The following is a 15,865-nucleotide window of genomic DNA, read 5'->3' as shown; positions in this document are numbered from 1 at the left end:
GAAAAGAGACTAACAAATAAAGATGTACCACATTAAACTGACATAATATATTTTTTAGTTTATTGGTTTTTATTACAAAAGAAGTACCAGAGATACATATGAGCTTAAAGGTGGGGTAAGCGATTTTTCAAAAACGTTTTAGAAAACTGTTGGATGTTAAAGGTGGGGTAAGCGATTTAGATGGCGGATAAAAAACAAAAGAGGAAAACGTCTGCGGAACAAAAGAAGGCTTAAGGCAAGAAGTATGGACCCGTGTAAATATCGGATCAGCTTTCCAGCGCTGGAGAGAACTCAAGGAGAGGAAGGCCTGCGATCGGATGCCGAGGTTGCTTTGTTTCTTCTCGATAGGTGAGTAACACCGTGTCTGCGCCGCAACAGCTAAAGTCTGTCTAGTACACTGGAAGCGAAAAAGCAACCATTGAAAATCATTTGAAATTTGTGTCAATACGTCATAAATAGAACGCAGCAGCAGTTTTCTGTCGGGGATTTGTCGTGTCGTGCCGCACCGCATCCAGTGTAGACAGCATCACTGATTATAATGAGTTCCATAGTATTTTGTCGCGCCGCACCACTCGCGTCCGGTGTAGACAACATTGGTTTTGCTTTGTTTCACAGAACTAATCGTTGCCTGGGTTGCTTACGTATGTGTGGGGGGAGACCCTTTTGGTGTAGGAGCATGTTTGTTTTGGTGATTTCAAATGTCAACATTGGCTACCAGAAATCGCTTACCCCACCTTTAAATACCCTTGTGAAAAAGAAGCATACTTTTTAGAAAAAGAGTACTTATTAAAGAAATAGTAAACTTTAAAAGAATACACATAAGACCATACTTTATTGGACACTTAACTGTGTTGTTTACAACTAAATGAAAATGTATAAATGTGTAGTTTAAATGTATTTTAAATGCAATTAGCTGAACTTTAGAGTGCCGTTTTTGACCCACTAAAGCAGTAAATTATTTAAGTAATTTATCTTTAATCTATATTTATTTCTTTAATCTATATTTATTATATGTATTATTTCTTTTATCTATATGTATAATATATCTTTAATATATATTTATTAATCCATAATTACTTCTATTGACTATGAAAAATGGTTAAATGTACTGACAAGCATTTATGGTAAACTAAAATATACTTAATTTTAATTTCAATTGACTACAATGTAATATCAAGTAACACACTACAGTTAAAATCATAATTAAGTTCTCATGCTTTAGTATGTTAATCTACACATCAGCACACTACATTCTTGTAACTATATATGCAGAGACAACCATATGTACAAAACACAGAACATACAACTTTAATTGACAAGGGACTTACTCTATGTGTTTTAAAGAAACTTGAAGTTGAAACTTTTGAAAAACACATTTTTAAAACTAATTTTGCATGATCGTTTGACACAATTGGACAAGATAGATTGTTCATGTGTTTAATATACTGTACCCTGCAGATGGGAAGTGTGTGCGAGAATGCCCTGATGGTTTCTATGGTGATGAAGATTCTCAGGAGTGTGAGGAATGTCACTCAGACTGCAGGACATGCAGTGGGCCAGAGGACAGTGACTGTGACAGCTGCGGTGATGGATTTACACTTGATAATGGAGCATGTGTGCCTGAACAGGATGTCTGCCCTGCCCAGACATTCCTCAGTGGTAAGAGCAACACTATTGAGAGGAAAAATATATTATTTAGAGATTGCTCGTTCATAGCTCTGGAGATGTTAACTTTGTCTCGTGGCATAGTCCAGATAAATTGGTCTTGGAAGAATTTGATTTCATATGACTTTGTATTAAAATCCATCCATCTATCAATCCATTTTTCAAACTGCTTGTTCTATGCAGGGTCACAGTCTCACACAGTCTCAGACATTGAAACTCTATTGCAGAGGTATTCAACCCTGCTCCAAGAGACCCACTGTCCCTGGCAAGTTTATTTCCAACCTGCTTTAACACACCTGCCTGTGATTTTTCAGGAAAAAAGTCATTCTGAAGACCATTATTAGTTAGTTCAGGTGTGTTCGATTAGGTTTGGAGCTAAAATCTGCAGGATATTGGCTCTCCAGGAGGAGGGTTGAAGAGCTTTTTCTCAGGAGAAAATCTGGAGAGCATTTGCAGTCATTTGTATGACTTCATTAATTTTAGTATCCTGCTGAAAACAAAAGAGACCTTTAATTTCAGAGTTTTTAACCACAGTGCTTCACAATTCAATTCCACCATAAGCCTTGGAAAAGCCTATTATTAACTAATGATTAAGCAGAAAGCGTTTAATGTTAGGCAATGTTATAATTAACTTATTAGACATAGAGACTTAACAATAAATATTTTAAAATTGCTCTTAGCAAAGTTCAGCAAAGGATGCTCTTCTAATTAAAAACTTATAGAGCTGTATAGAGTTATTGAAGATTTTGTACAACAAGTAAAATGACTGAATACAAAATGACTACAATAAATCTTGAGCTGTCTGTTTGTAGGTTCACTCTCTGAAGAAAATGTGCAAAAATTGTGCCTTTAGGGGTACAACAGCTTGGCACAAGGGGATTATTCTACCACTAAAACATTTATAGTATTACCTTAAGGGTGCATATTACCACTCTAATATGCACATTTTAGTTGCAGATAAGGTACTTTTAAGGGTCCATTTTTTAGGTTTTTTTTTTCTGTGTTACAAAAATGTTCTTGATTTTACTTATTGATTATTTAGATCATTACAGTCTATTGGTTCATTTGTTTTTCTCAACAGAAAATAATTTATTTTAGGTTCTTTAATGATGTTGCAATTTAGTACATTTAAAATATATTAAATTTAAATGCAATATCAAATAATGTAGCCTAAGTACTTTGCATGCACTTTAGTATCTTAGTCAACACATCAAAACAAGTGTGCATCTTTAAAGGCATGACAAACGATTATTGAAACATAATGATCTAAAATGTACTTTAAAGAAATATTTTTAATTTGAAATTATTACAGTGTATACCCAAAGTGTACTTAAAGGGGTCATCGGATACAAAATTCACTTTTGTTGTTGTTTGAACATAAATGTGTGTTGGAAGTGTGTGTACACAGCCACCCTATAATGATAAAAATCCACCCAGTGGTTTTTTAAAAATCCCTATTTTAAAATTCCCTTTCTCAATTCAGGCTGTTCTGAGATTCCTGTCAGAATGACATAGTTCTGCACAGGCCGCTCCCACGATAGTTGATTGACAAGGCCGTCTTACCTTAGACCTGCCCTGAGTGAGCTGTGAGCTGTCTGCCATTGTGTCGACTCCGGTGCAGGGGAAGACAAGAATGACTCCTAAGCGATTGAGATGTTTTGTTGTTGGATGTAATAATGAACATAGCAGTCGTCATTTACTCCCGACATCTGAGCCGCTGAAGACGCAGAGTATTAAAGTTACTTTCGTTTTTGAAGGGGATGCGCCGATCCCCGATCTGCCTAAATGCGTTTAAGTTCGCGCGAATCATTCGTGATCCAGCTTCATCTACAGAAGTGAGTATAAGGGTTTTTTATGAATCTTTGCAAATCGCCTTTCCTAATAATGTGCTAGTTTACCAGTTTCGCGGCTGAAGTTTAAAGTCTGCTCGTCACCCCACGGAAGAGAGGGGCAGGTTGAGCAGAGCTCGTTAGCATTTAAAAGGAACATGGACTAAAATGACTTGCTGAAAACAGAGCTGATTTTGAAAAGGGTGTTTTTTACACTACCATTGAGAAATTTTAACCAAAGTATGTTATTGACTTTTCATTAAGACCCTAAAGAATCATATCAACTTGTGGAAAATGGACATCCGATGACCCCTTTAAAGCTGCATTACGTTTTTTTTTGTTTTTGTTTTTTGGTTAAAAATGATCCAAAATCAATGATTGAGCAAGTACATAAGCAATCAGTGTTCAAAACGATCTCCTTACTTTAGCCCGATTCACAACAGTAAGCTTATAATAATGTTTTATAATTTGAGTGGTTTGGGTCTGTCATCTTTGCGTCATTACGTCATGTCTGTATACATAAAGAAGGAGTCCCAGCTATCGCGTGTTTGGATGTCTCGTTCCCACTCTCAGGGAACCAAGGTTACAACAGTAACCAGAAACGTTCCCTTTCAAGCGTTCACTCACATTGTGAAGCATTCGCTGTGGGAACAGTATACAATCCCGCCGTGAACGCGTAAAACCACATCAAGCATGGTGTAGAACAACATACAACAACAGTAGCAACAGCTATACGCAGTAACAAACTGTGCTCCAAATTGCATGCATTGCAATAAACATGAGGGATAAGTGAGGTTAGTGACTCACCGAAAGCACTTGAGATGCCAAGGACGGCACATCCAATTTGTAAACCTGGCAAAAGTATTCTGAAAGGAGGGGTGAGCAGAGCTCATTAGCATTTAAAGCAACATGGACTAGAACAGCGTGCTGAAAACAGGGTTTTGACAGGGTAAAAAGGGTGATTTTTACACTACCATTGAGAAATTTAATCAAAGTATGTTATAGACTTTTCATTAAGACCCTAAAGAATCATATCAACTTGTGGAAAATGGACATCCGATGACCCCTTTAAAGCTGCATTACGTTTTTTTTTTGGTTTTGTTTTTTGGTTAAAAATGATCCAAAATCAATGATTGAGCAAGTACATAAGCAATCAGTGTTCAAAACGATCTCCTTACTTTAGCCCAATTCACAACAGTAAGCTTATAATAATGTTTTATAATTTGAGTGGTTCGGGTCTGTCATCTTTGCGTCATTACGTCATGTCTGTATACATAAAGAAGGAGTCCCAGCTATCGCGTGTTTGGATGTCTCGTTCCCACTCTCAGGGAACCAAGGTTACAACAGTAACCAGAAACGTTCCCTTTCAAGCGTTCACTCACATTGTGAAGCATTCTCTGTGGGAACAGTATACAATCCCGCCGTGAACGCGTAAAACCACATCAAGCATGGTGTAGAACAACATACAACAACAGTAGCAACAGCTATACGCAGTAACAAACTGTGCTCCAAATTGCATGCATTGCAATAAACATGAGGGATAAGTGAGGTTAGTGACTCACCGAAAGCACTTGAGATGCCAAGGACGGCACATCCAATTTGTAAACCTGGCAAAAGTATTCTGAAAGGACCAGCCGGCTGCATAGCATATATCCCGAATAGACGTGCCTTTAGACTAGGCCCATGAAGAGGCAATAGCCCTCGTCATATGGGCTCTGATATTGAGAGGACATTCCTGTCCATGGCTCGCTTAAGCCGACACAATAGCGTCTATTATCCAGTGAGAAAGCCTCTGGTTAGATACTGCTCGTCCCTTAGTACAGCCACTGAAGCACATGAAGAGCTAATCAGACTGTCGAAAGATAGCTGAGCGGTAGATATAAATCCTTAAAGCCCTAACAGGGCAAACAATGCTCTGAGCCTCGGCATCACTTGAGGTCGACGGCTCGGAAGACAAAGTGGACAAAGAAATGTCCTGCGCTTTAAAGGGGGTGGAAAGAGATTGAGGCATGTAGCCCAGTCTCAGCCGGAGAGCAACACTGCAGTCCCCAGGCCCAAAGCAAATATAATCGTCATCCATCGAGAGCACATGCAAATCTCCTATGCACTTAACCGAGGCAAGGCAGAGAAGCAGAGCAGTTCTGAGGGAGAGCTCCCTCATAGGGATAGATTCAAAGGACCCGAACGAGGGTAGAGAGAGCTTTCAGAACCAGCGCACCAACGTTGGGTGGGGGGATATAATCTCCTTGCTCCCCTGAGAAATCTGACCACCAGCGTGTGCTTTCCAGTTGATTGCCCATCAACCGTGAGCTGTGTGTGACCTCGATGCGCATACTCCCCTAGGTCTATGCTCTCCACGGGACTTGAGTTTTCAGCCACAGCTGTAGTGGCCGCATGTGCAAAAGAAAGAGGTGGCAAACTGATGAAGATCTGAGAGGGGAAAGCACCGCATTTACTTTGAGAACATGCAAGGGGTTAAAGCCAGCCTGAATGGGAGCACTGAGTACTGGTATTCTGTGCCCTGGAAAGCAATCGGAATATGAATGTATGCATCTTTGAGATCTACAGATGCAAACCAGTCCCCAGTATGGATTTGTGCCTGGATCTGCTTCAGAGTCGTCATCCTGAACGCGTCCTTGTGAAGTGCTCTGTTGATGGGTCTCAGGTTCAGGATCGGATGGAGTCCCCCATCTCTCTTGGGTACCACAAAATAGTGGCTTTAAAACCCGCTCTCCAGTTTGCTCAGAGGGACTCGCTCCATCACTTCTTTTGCAAGAAGGCTGTGAACTCTGTCTCCTGTCTCAAAAATAGGGGCATTTTGAGGGCGTGTCAGTGACGGAACCACGCCATTGAAACGGGGATGGTCTGCGTCTGAACTGGAGAGAATATCCGTGCTCTATTATGTCCAGCACCCAGCGCAAAATGGCTGGAATATCTCTCCACTCATCTAGGAACTGACATAGCATCTCTCCAGTCACTATCGCTGTTTTTTTCAGCAAAGTTCATAGACTGGCACCTTGCCCCAGCATGGCTAAACGTGCTGGCAGGGAAATGGCTTGTGGAAGACAACACTGGCACAGACAGACTCTGCGCTTCTCTGAGGCAGGGCGAGTAGGAAACAGCTAGGTTTGTGAGGACGTTTGTGTTTTTATTGCAGTAAATGAAACAAGAACATTGCATTGGTCACCCGCATGAACAAGGGGAACATAATGCAGGATGCGGCATTTGGGGGCCGGGCCTCCAGCGAGCTCTCTCCTCCTCTTTGCCGGTCTGTTAGGATGAAGGCTTGGCAGCGGGTGGTGGTCTGCTGTCACGACGGGGGCTTCTCCTCGGGGCATCAGGTGACTCATCGTCTTACGGTCCATGTCTTACAGGTCAGCTAGGGTGCCTGTGAAGGACTACCATGAACCCCATGGAATACCTGATGGCTTGAGTGGAGCACTTTGTCATCATCAGCGCGAAGTCCGTCGCCGCTCGCAGGTCTGTCACAGTGTCTGTATCCAAGTTGCCGCTGTCCAGGGACTGCAGAAGCTTAGCCTGAAAGACCTGCAGCACCACCATTGCGTGCAGCGCAGATACAGCTTCACCTGCAGAAGCATATGCCTTGTCATCAAGGTGGGCAGTAAATCTGCACGGCTTAGAAGGCAGGCTGAGGTCTCCGCCAAGCGTAGATGAGGAAGGCCACAGATGCATGGCGACGGTCTCCTCGACGGGGGGCGTGTGCACATAACTGTTTATTGAACTGCCATTATCCTATAAGGTTTCAGTATTTTGGAGATGGGGAGGAGTTCCCACAGCGAATGCTTCACAATTTGAGTGAATGCTTGAAAGGGAACTTTTTTTTCAGTTGGTCAGAACAAAACTGCCAGACATGTTACTTACTTGTTCAGATGACATTTTCGGGTGAAACTTCTTATTTTGGACATACTTCTAAGATGTACTATCTGTAATTCCGAAGTACACTGAATATCAACACTGGTGCGTTGACTAATAGCCCATACATACACCTCAAACATTTGATTCATCCACGCTGAGGAGCCCTGCCGATGCACAACCCACATAAAGAATATAATTCCGCAAATAACTGCATTTGCAGGTTTCAAACAGAGATGGCGACAAAGAGTCATAGTCATGAAAGTGTTATCTCCTTAAGTACACTTAAGTGGCCTTAAGTAAATAATATTTTAATTTTTAAAAAATATACTTTTAATATTTGAAGGAGACTGCAAGTGCACAATCAGTACAACTGAGGATGTTTCGTTTTCACAAGGGAATGGGTTCTGCTATAAAATAATTGTTGGTAATAACTGTTCCTGCTCTCATCTCTCAGATGATGGGGAATGTGAGGCCTGCCACTCTTCATGTGAATCCTGCTGGGGGAGAATGAAAACTCAATGCAATGCCTGTGTCAAAGGTATAATAGTACAACTCAAAGAAGAATATGATATATGAAAAAAAGTTTTGGTTGGTTTTATAAAGGGTTGGATGAATGGATATTTAGACATTATGTATGTGTGTTTTATCCACTCTGTCTTCTAGGTCGATATCTGAATGCAGATCAGATGTGTGTGGTACGATGCCCGACGGGCAGCTTTGGCAGTAAGGAGAGCGGGCACTGTGAGACTTGCCCTCAAGGTTGTGCCCAGTGCCAGGATGAGCAGCTCTGCACACGCTGCCAGTCAGCACGTAAAAACACTCTTTATTTGCAGGCCGGCCAGTGTGTGCTTAAGTGCACAAGGTTAGAGCCATTTACTGATATTTATATATAGGAATGAAAAGCTAATGATATACTGTTTTCCCTTAGGTCCACTTTTTAAGGTTTCTTGCACCAATTTAGTTATAATTTAGTATCGCATGGACATCTAGTCTAAATGTTAAATTCAATTATTTACATTAATTACAGTTTAATTACATTTTTTTATGCAAATTTACACAATATTGCTTATTTGCTTTTTTTGTTGAGTATCATATTTGATACATCAGACTTTTCTGGTTCATATAGTATGATAGGAGAATATGGAACTTTCCAAGGAGAAAATAAACACCTAATTTTTATTCAAAAAAGGCCCAAACTGAGCAAAAATATGCAATTTGGTGTAGTTATTGTTGTTTATATGGCCAAAAGTAAGGACATTCCTGTAGCTTGTAATGTAAATCAATGAAACATCTTACAGAAAATGCTTATAAATATCAACTACTATATATTTCTGAATAATATGACTTAGTAATATGATATTTAAATGCTTAGCTTTATGATCAAAGCTCTGCATTTTTATTTCGGAGGGCAAAACATATAATACAGGGCAATTGTACCACAAGGGGGCATTTTTTAAATGATTTATTTCAAAAAATAAAATAGTTTTTAAGGACTTTTATTTGCTAAAAAGTATAAACTATATCAATCTATCGATCAGATGAAGACATGTAGTACATAGTGTACAACAGCTTTTTCGCGAAAAGTTTTGATAATATAAAGGACTTAGAAATTTGGCTTTTGGCTTTTTGGCTTTTTAGGGTTAAAAATACAATTACACTAACAAAAAATGTCACAGTTCCGGTTTGTATTTTCAAAAATCAATAACATAATGTAAGGAAATTATTGACAAATTCTGGTATTATGTAGTAGTTATATTGCACATGTATATTATGTTTAATTATGTGCATGTATATGTGTATTCAGAGGGTATCCTGTGGGTCAGGTGTGTAAGAGCTGTGCATCTGGTTGTATGTCCTGTGAGAAGAATGCAACACACTGTCTGAGCTGTGAGGAGACGCTACTTCTCCACAAACATGAGTGTGTGGTACAATGTCCATCTGGACACACAGTGAGGAATGGGGAGTGTGTGCAGTGTCCAGAGAGCTGTGTTATCTGCTCTGAGGACGGACTCTGTACAGGTGAGACTGAAATTCATTACAGTTTTGCATGTTTTCATGAACTATTCTTTTATGTTAAGAAAATAATAAGAAACAAAGATGTTTTATTGATGTTGTAACAGTCTTCTACACTCAAAAAAAAAAAATCTGTAAAACAGCTGTCACTGGGGCAGTACCCTTTCAAAAAGTACACATTTGTACCTGATTTACCCATAAATTGTGCATATTAGTACCTTAAAGTTACATTTTATCACCTATTTTAAATAATAATATTGTACCATTTTTTTCTGAGAATGTAGTGGCCTTTCTCAGTAGCATTAATACCATCAACAGTGTTTCATACATTTTAATACAGGTTTCATACATGCTGATAATTCAACTTTCCTCTAGTTACTGTTTCCTCCAAACAGTAACGCATGATGGATCATGTGTGATTTGATAAAATGTATACTGATTTGAATGCATTAATACAATGTATGTTGCTTTGGTCTTTCTCCGTCATTTTCTGATAAACTTGTATATTGAACACAGACACCTGCTCTGGTACAGCTATTACGACTAATCGTTAGCATCAAACAGAGTGAAACAGTTGGAATGTTCAATTTAGTAAACACATTAATGACATCACATGAATAAATAAATAAAATACATGCTGTTACATATAGTGAATTAATTTTGAAACTCTAACTTTGATAATCTTAGCATTTTCAAATTCATTGTTAAATATATTACCCTAGCTATTCCATTTTTCTGTTCTTTTTAACTTCAGAGTGTAAGGAAGACTTTTTCCTGCATGCGGGTCAGTGTATAGTGGTGTGTCCTGATGGGTTTTTTGAGGACACTGATCAAGGCATTTGTGAGCGATGCCACGCCGACTGTGAATTATGTGATGGGCCCGAACCAAACAACTGTGATGCCTGTTCCGACCCTGACCACACACTGCACAACGGAGCATGTTTATCCCCCTGCCCCGCACATACTTACAGGGAAAGCAGGTCTGGAAAGTGCATGGGTGAGACTACATGACGTTCTGTACTGTTACTATTAAAGGTGTAGTCATGTTTTTCCATTGAATTATTCTTTATTGCACCTAAATAAATTAATAGCACTTCCAACAAATATATTTAAATTGATGAACACAAACATAAGATGAAGTTTTATTTTACATAAAGGTAAACAAGGTTACATCAGGCAGTTGAGCTTTGTTATATAGTACATATCACTTTACGCAAAGATGGAAAGAATATACATACTTTACAGAACGCTGAGATAATACATTTTACATTTTGCGATGATATAAACAATAACACAGGTAAGTGTACTGTATGTGTCCCAGTAAGGTTGGATATCCTTATGGTGGTTGTATAATTTGCTATTAATTATTAAAGGGGTCATATGATGCGATTTAAATTTTTCACAGTCATGTACAGTATGTGGAAAATAATGTGTTTTTTTAACCTTAAACCGCATAAACACATTTCATTACACCAGATACACAAAATAATGTTCTTTTTAGCAACATCATATGACCCCTTTAATGTATTAATTAATTTTAGTAATTAATTCAATATTAAATAGATTTATGAAACCTGTGAGGTTTTGTTCAATTTATTTAGTGTAGGGACAGGACTAATTGCATTTTGGTGATTACTGACACAATCACTGACATGGTTAAGTGATGCATATTAATAACAGGGTTAAAAATTTCCTATTACTCACCCCTAAGCAGTTCAGCTGAGGAGTTAATTGAAAGTACAAAAGCATAATACTCATACATACTGTACGTAGTACTTTAGTCCCCTAGTGTGCAACCAAAAGGCTAAGGGGAATAAAGATATGTGGCTGTGACGTAATCGAACTCAGAGATGAGGGAGGAGAGTAAGATCCAAATGCAGTTTATTAAGGTAGACAATAATCCAAACACAAGTAGCAGAAACCAGGAATCAATAATAAATTGATCCAAATCAATGATAAATAATATTTCATTATAATGATATTAAAGTATAATTCGTTTAAAAATAAAATTACTTTTCTATATGCAATACGTCAGTATTAATAACCATAATTGTGTCATCACTAGAGTCTCTTTTTGTTCTGCAGCCTGTGACAGCTCCTGTCTAACCTGTTCTGGTCCTCACGACACATCCTGCACCAGCTGCTCTGAGGCCCTGGCGATAGATGCTCACGGGCGCTGTGCCACACCCACCACATGTCCCTCACACCACTACAGCAACCAAGATGGAGAATGTCACTTGTGTCACAAGTATTGTCACGAGTGCTCTGGCTCACATCAGGACCAGTGCCTCAGCTGCAACCAGAACCACTATCTACTCAGTGAGTTCATGCCATTGAGGCCTGATGCTCTCTTGTTTAGATACTCTCTTCAGTGTAAAGAAAATCAGAGAAATGGAGAAAGTTGTAACAGAAGGGCAATAGTTGCACTAAATTATAATGCCTTAAGAAGAAGAAAAAAAGAAGAAAAAAGTATCACCGTTTCCACAAAAATATTAAGCAGCACATCCGTTTTCTACATTTATAATAATAAGTATTGTTTATTGAGCACCATATGCATATTAGAAGGATTCCTGAAGGATTCCTGAAGGATCGTGTGGCACAATAAATTACATTTTAAATAAGAACAGCTTTTTTGAAGTGTAATAATATTTTACAATATTACTGTTTTTAGTGTATTTTTGATAATAAATGCGATGAGCATAAGAGACTCTGAACATTTCAACAAATCTTGCTTACTCCAAAGTTTTGAAAATAGGGTAATTGTTCATCATTTATCATAACAAAAGCATGGAAAAAAGCATGATATTGCATCTTTTGATATTAAATAATAAAAGTTAATGATCATTTAAAAACAGTAATATAAAACAGCAGCAGCCCACCCGAAAAAATATACATCTGAAGGCACACTTTTGGAGTACATTGACAAGAATTCATTTTAAATTTCATGTGACATTTTTGACTACAATAACAGAAAGACACAAGGCATTGATCACTTTATTTTACAGTATGTGTACTTACATGTACTTACAGTGTACTTGAAAGTACTGGGTAATATAAGGAAACTAAATGGGTTAAGTTTAGGTTTAGGGTTAGTACCTAGTTATTACCCAGTTATTGTAATTATTATAATAATACATAATATGTACATGCGGAACAGGACTGTAAAATAAAGTGCTACCATACTCTGTCATTTATAAATATACATATTACAGTTGAATATTTCCCCAAATATTCAACTTAGGATGTCACCGTTTTATGATGTCTATATAATGTCATTAATATTATGGTAATTGTATGATACTGCCATAACAACTAACATTAACGTTAATTAAATGCAGAATCAGCCATACGTGTACAGTAATTCCACATTCAAAAATGATGATAATTCCTGAGATAATATTTCATAGGTTTTAGTGTAAACAAAGGTTCCACTTCATCCACAGATGGCAGCTGTGTGAATCAGTGTCCAGATGAATTCTTCAAGGGGGAAACACAGCGCTGTGAACCCTGTCATCCTAACTGCCTCACCTGCATGGGGCGGCACAGCCACGAGTGCCTGAGCTGCAGAGTTCACCTCTACAGAGACGCCAAGGAATGTGTGGACACATGCCTCTCTGGGTAACTACAATACTCACTACCTGTAGTAAGGCATTTGGCCAGTGTTGCCTTAGAAACATGCAGAATATCATCTAGGCCAATTAATCAGGCAATATTAGGTCATACTGAACTGACTTCTCAATTTATAATAGATAACAAACTGCAATGTCTGTTTTCAAATATTTTTGACTAAATCTCTTCCAGTCACTACGCTTCAGCTGTCTCTAGGACGTGTGAGCGGTGTGATGAGAGCTGTGGGGAGTGTCTTCAGGCTGGTGCCGAGGGCTGTGTGAGCTGCAGAGAGGGGATGCTGTTTATCAGGAAGCAGGGGCGCTGTGTGTCTTCCTGTCCTGATGTGTACTACCATGATACACACCACAAAACATGTGAAGCCTGCCACCCCAGCTGTAGAACATGCACAGGTACAGTATGGAACAAATTACACGTGACTAAATATTTCAGACAAACTAGTTAGTTCCACTAAACAGTGCAAAAGAAGTGAGCTTATACTGAATATACATTTGTACAAATTTTACTTCAAAGAGCAAGAGTTTGATTAATAAATCAAAATGTTTTTAATGAGTTCGCACTTACATATAATCGGATTGAGCAAATATTAAGCATAATTGGCGTGCTGTCCGAGGGGAGGGCTCCGAGCTCAGAATATAGCCCGAACCCAGAGAACTCCCCATATCCCCAAGCTGGGATAAGAATAGTTAGGAGTGAGGAGTTGGGGTGGCAGAGGGATGCCAGAAAAACTGTTGTGGGACAGAGGTAAGTTGGCTGTATGTATATTTATCATGCTAATTAAGTAGATTATCTGAACATGCTCCACCTGTGCTGAATTAGTTGATTATCTGAATGTGCTCCTCCCGAACTTTGTTAATAAAACATCATTAATATTTTGTCATGTTCTAAAGAAGTACACTTATTTTGATGTCTTGACTTACTAAACTTACTAAAGCACTTGTAAAGTACTTAAATTTAATTTTAGCTGTAGTGTGTTATTCAATATTTTAATCAAGTAAATATATTTTAAATGTTAAACTTTGTCAATACAAATGTGTAATTACAGTATTTAAATACATGACACAATTTTCAATAGAAATAACATTAAATTTCAGTTTACCATAAATTTCTGTCAGTACATTCAGCAGTACATTTTAAACATATTTCAAAGACAATAGAAGTAATTAAGAAAGTTTGTATTGATGACATCAAATGCGTTTAAATCCCTTTGGTTGGAGCAAGATGGCAATTTTCCTTTTCTACATCAAATTCAACAAGATTTTTAACTCCACATTTACAAAATGATGAATAAAGGATGTGCATCGGGTGATTAAAAAATATATATATTTTTTTTTATGAAATTTATGAAGGTGCTATCAATTGAATTGTCATATATTCTGTTGTTATGGCATAATACTACGTTATGTTTTTTTTTTACATGCAGTTTAAGTAGTTTTATTGTAAATGAAAAAATATATAATTTTAACAAATTTACAATTAATACAGGTGCTGGATCCATTGCGTCCGAAATGTTTTGCACCATTGAATGCAATAACATTGCAATAACAATTGCAAATAACATGCAGTTAAGTGTCTGAAAACATTACATTCAGTTTGCACTTAAGTATGTTCTTTTAAAGTATATTATTTCCATGATAAGTACTTTTAAAAGTACTGTATGTTAAAGTATGCTCTTTTTCACAAAGGGGTGATTACAGGTTGACCTGCTCTCACACCAAACTCACAAACTCATTCCATTTTGTGAGTGAAATACTGACATGTCAGGACACTTAAGCAAAAAAGATCAATGTTTTGTAAAAACACATTTTCACATTTTTTTTTCTTCAGGAAGTACAATTTTGAATGGTTTTTGCATATATATACAGCAAAGGGTCTGAATACTTAGGACCATGTGATATTTCAGTTTTTCTTTTTTAATAAATCTGCAAAAATTTCAACAATTCTGTGTTTTTCTGTCAATATGCGGTGCTGTGTGTACATTAATGAGGAAAAAAAATTAACTTAAATGATTTTAGCAAATGGCTGCAATATAACAAAGAGTGAAAAATTGAAGGGGGTCTGAATACTTTCCGTACCCACTGTATATATATATATACATAAATTACGCCTTTAAATTCTATTTTTAACCATTAACCATTCAGTCATTTCAGCCTAAAATTCTGGAATGTCATTTCTATTTACAGGCAAGAGTATTGAGGATTGTGACTCATGTCGAACAGGTTATACGCTCACACAGGGTGCTTGCGAGTCGCCCTGCATCACAGGAGAGTACGCTGAGCCTGAGGTAAACGTGTATTCTAGTGCAGTCTATTCAAACATGTTTACTTCCTAATCTACTTTGACCATTTTTATGAATGTGGTCACATGATATCTGTTGCAATCTCTCTACAGGAACAGGGCTATAACTGTGTGTCATGTGATGAGTCCTGTTTAGAATGCAAAGGTCCTGGGCCTCATAACTGCACCATCTGCCCAGCACAGTTCATTCTGACCACAGAGGGGCGCTGTCTGCCCTGCTGCACCAACACAGAACAGGAAGTTCAGCGGGAGTGCTGTAACTGTACCGAGACCAGAGGTATTTGGACTTAAAAGTGACAGTTCTTCTTCAAAATATTACCTGCACTAACAGGTTGATCAGTGACATTATTGACAACATAGGCTCAAACTCAATGGAAAAGCATGCCTCTACCTAGTGATTCGTAACACTGCTTCGTGAAGCTTCAAAGCCTTTGTGAATAGTTTGTGTGGTTGGGAGCACTTTTTCACTTATATATTGGGGAAGTCGTGGCCTAATGGTTAGAGCGTCGGACTCGTAACCCAAAGGTTGTGGGTTTGAGTCTCCTACCGTCAGGGAA

At 38.1% G+C, this 15,865-nt stretch overlaps 1 protein-coding gene across 1 annotated transcript in view; it reads left to right on the top strand.

The window, feature by feature from the left end:
* Positions 1–15,865, top strand: part of LOC107684380 (proprotein convertase subtilisin/kexin type 5-like) — a 43,695-nt gene that overhangs the window by 25,747 nt on the left and 2,083 nt on the right. The window contains exons 27-36 of the mRNA XM_016480633.1: positions 1,459–1,659; positions 7,825–7,908; positions 8,034–8,232; positions 9,175–9,389; positions 10,138–10,380; positions 11,469–11,702; positions 12,827–13,001; positions 13,185–13,402; positions 15,194–15,294; positions 15,402–15,585. Coding sequence (XP_016336119.1) covers positions 1,459–1,659; positions 7,825–7,908; positions 8,034–8,232; positions 9,175–9,389; positions 10,138–10,380; positions 11,469–11,702; positions 12,827–13,001; positions 13,185–13,402; positions 15,194–15,294; positions 15,402–15,585 — 1,854 coding nt within the window. The remainder of the gene's footprint in view (positions 1–1,458; positions 1,660–7,824; positions 7,909–8,033; positions 8,233–9,174; positions 9,390–10,137; positions 10,381–11,468; positions 11,703–12,826; positions 13,002–13,184; positions 13,403–15,193; positions 15,295–15,401; positions 15,586–15,865) is intronic.

This window comes from Sinocyclocheilus anshuiensis, unplaced genomic scaffold, assembly GCF_001515605.1.
Source record: "Sinocyclocheilus anshuiensis isolate Anshui unplaced genomic scaffold, SAMN03320099.WGS_v1.1 scaffold29, whole genome shotgun sequence".
Taxonomy (NCBI): Eukaryota; Metazoa; Chordata; class Actinopteri; order Cypriniformes; family Cyprinidae; genus Sinocyclocheilus; species Sinocyclocheilus anshuiensis.
The sequence above is the reverse complement of the archived record's forward strand: the minus strand, read 5'-3'. Positions and strand labels throughout refer to the sequence as shown.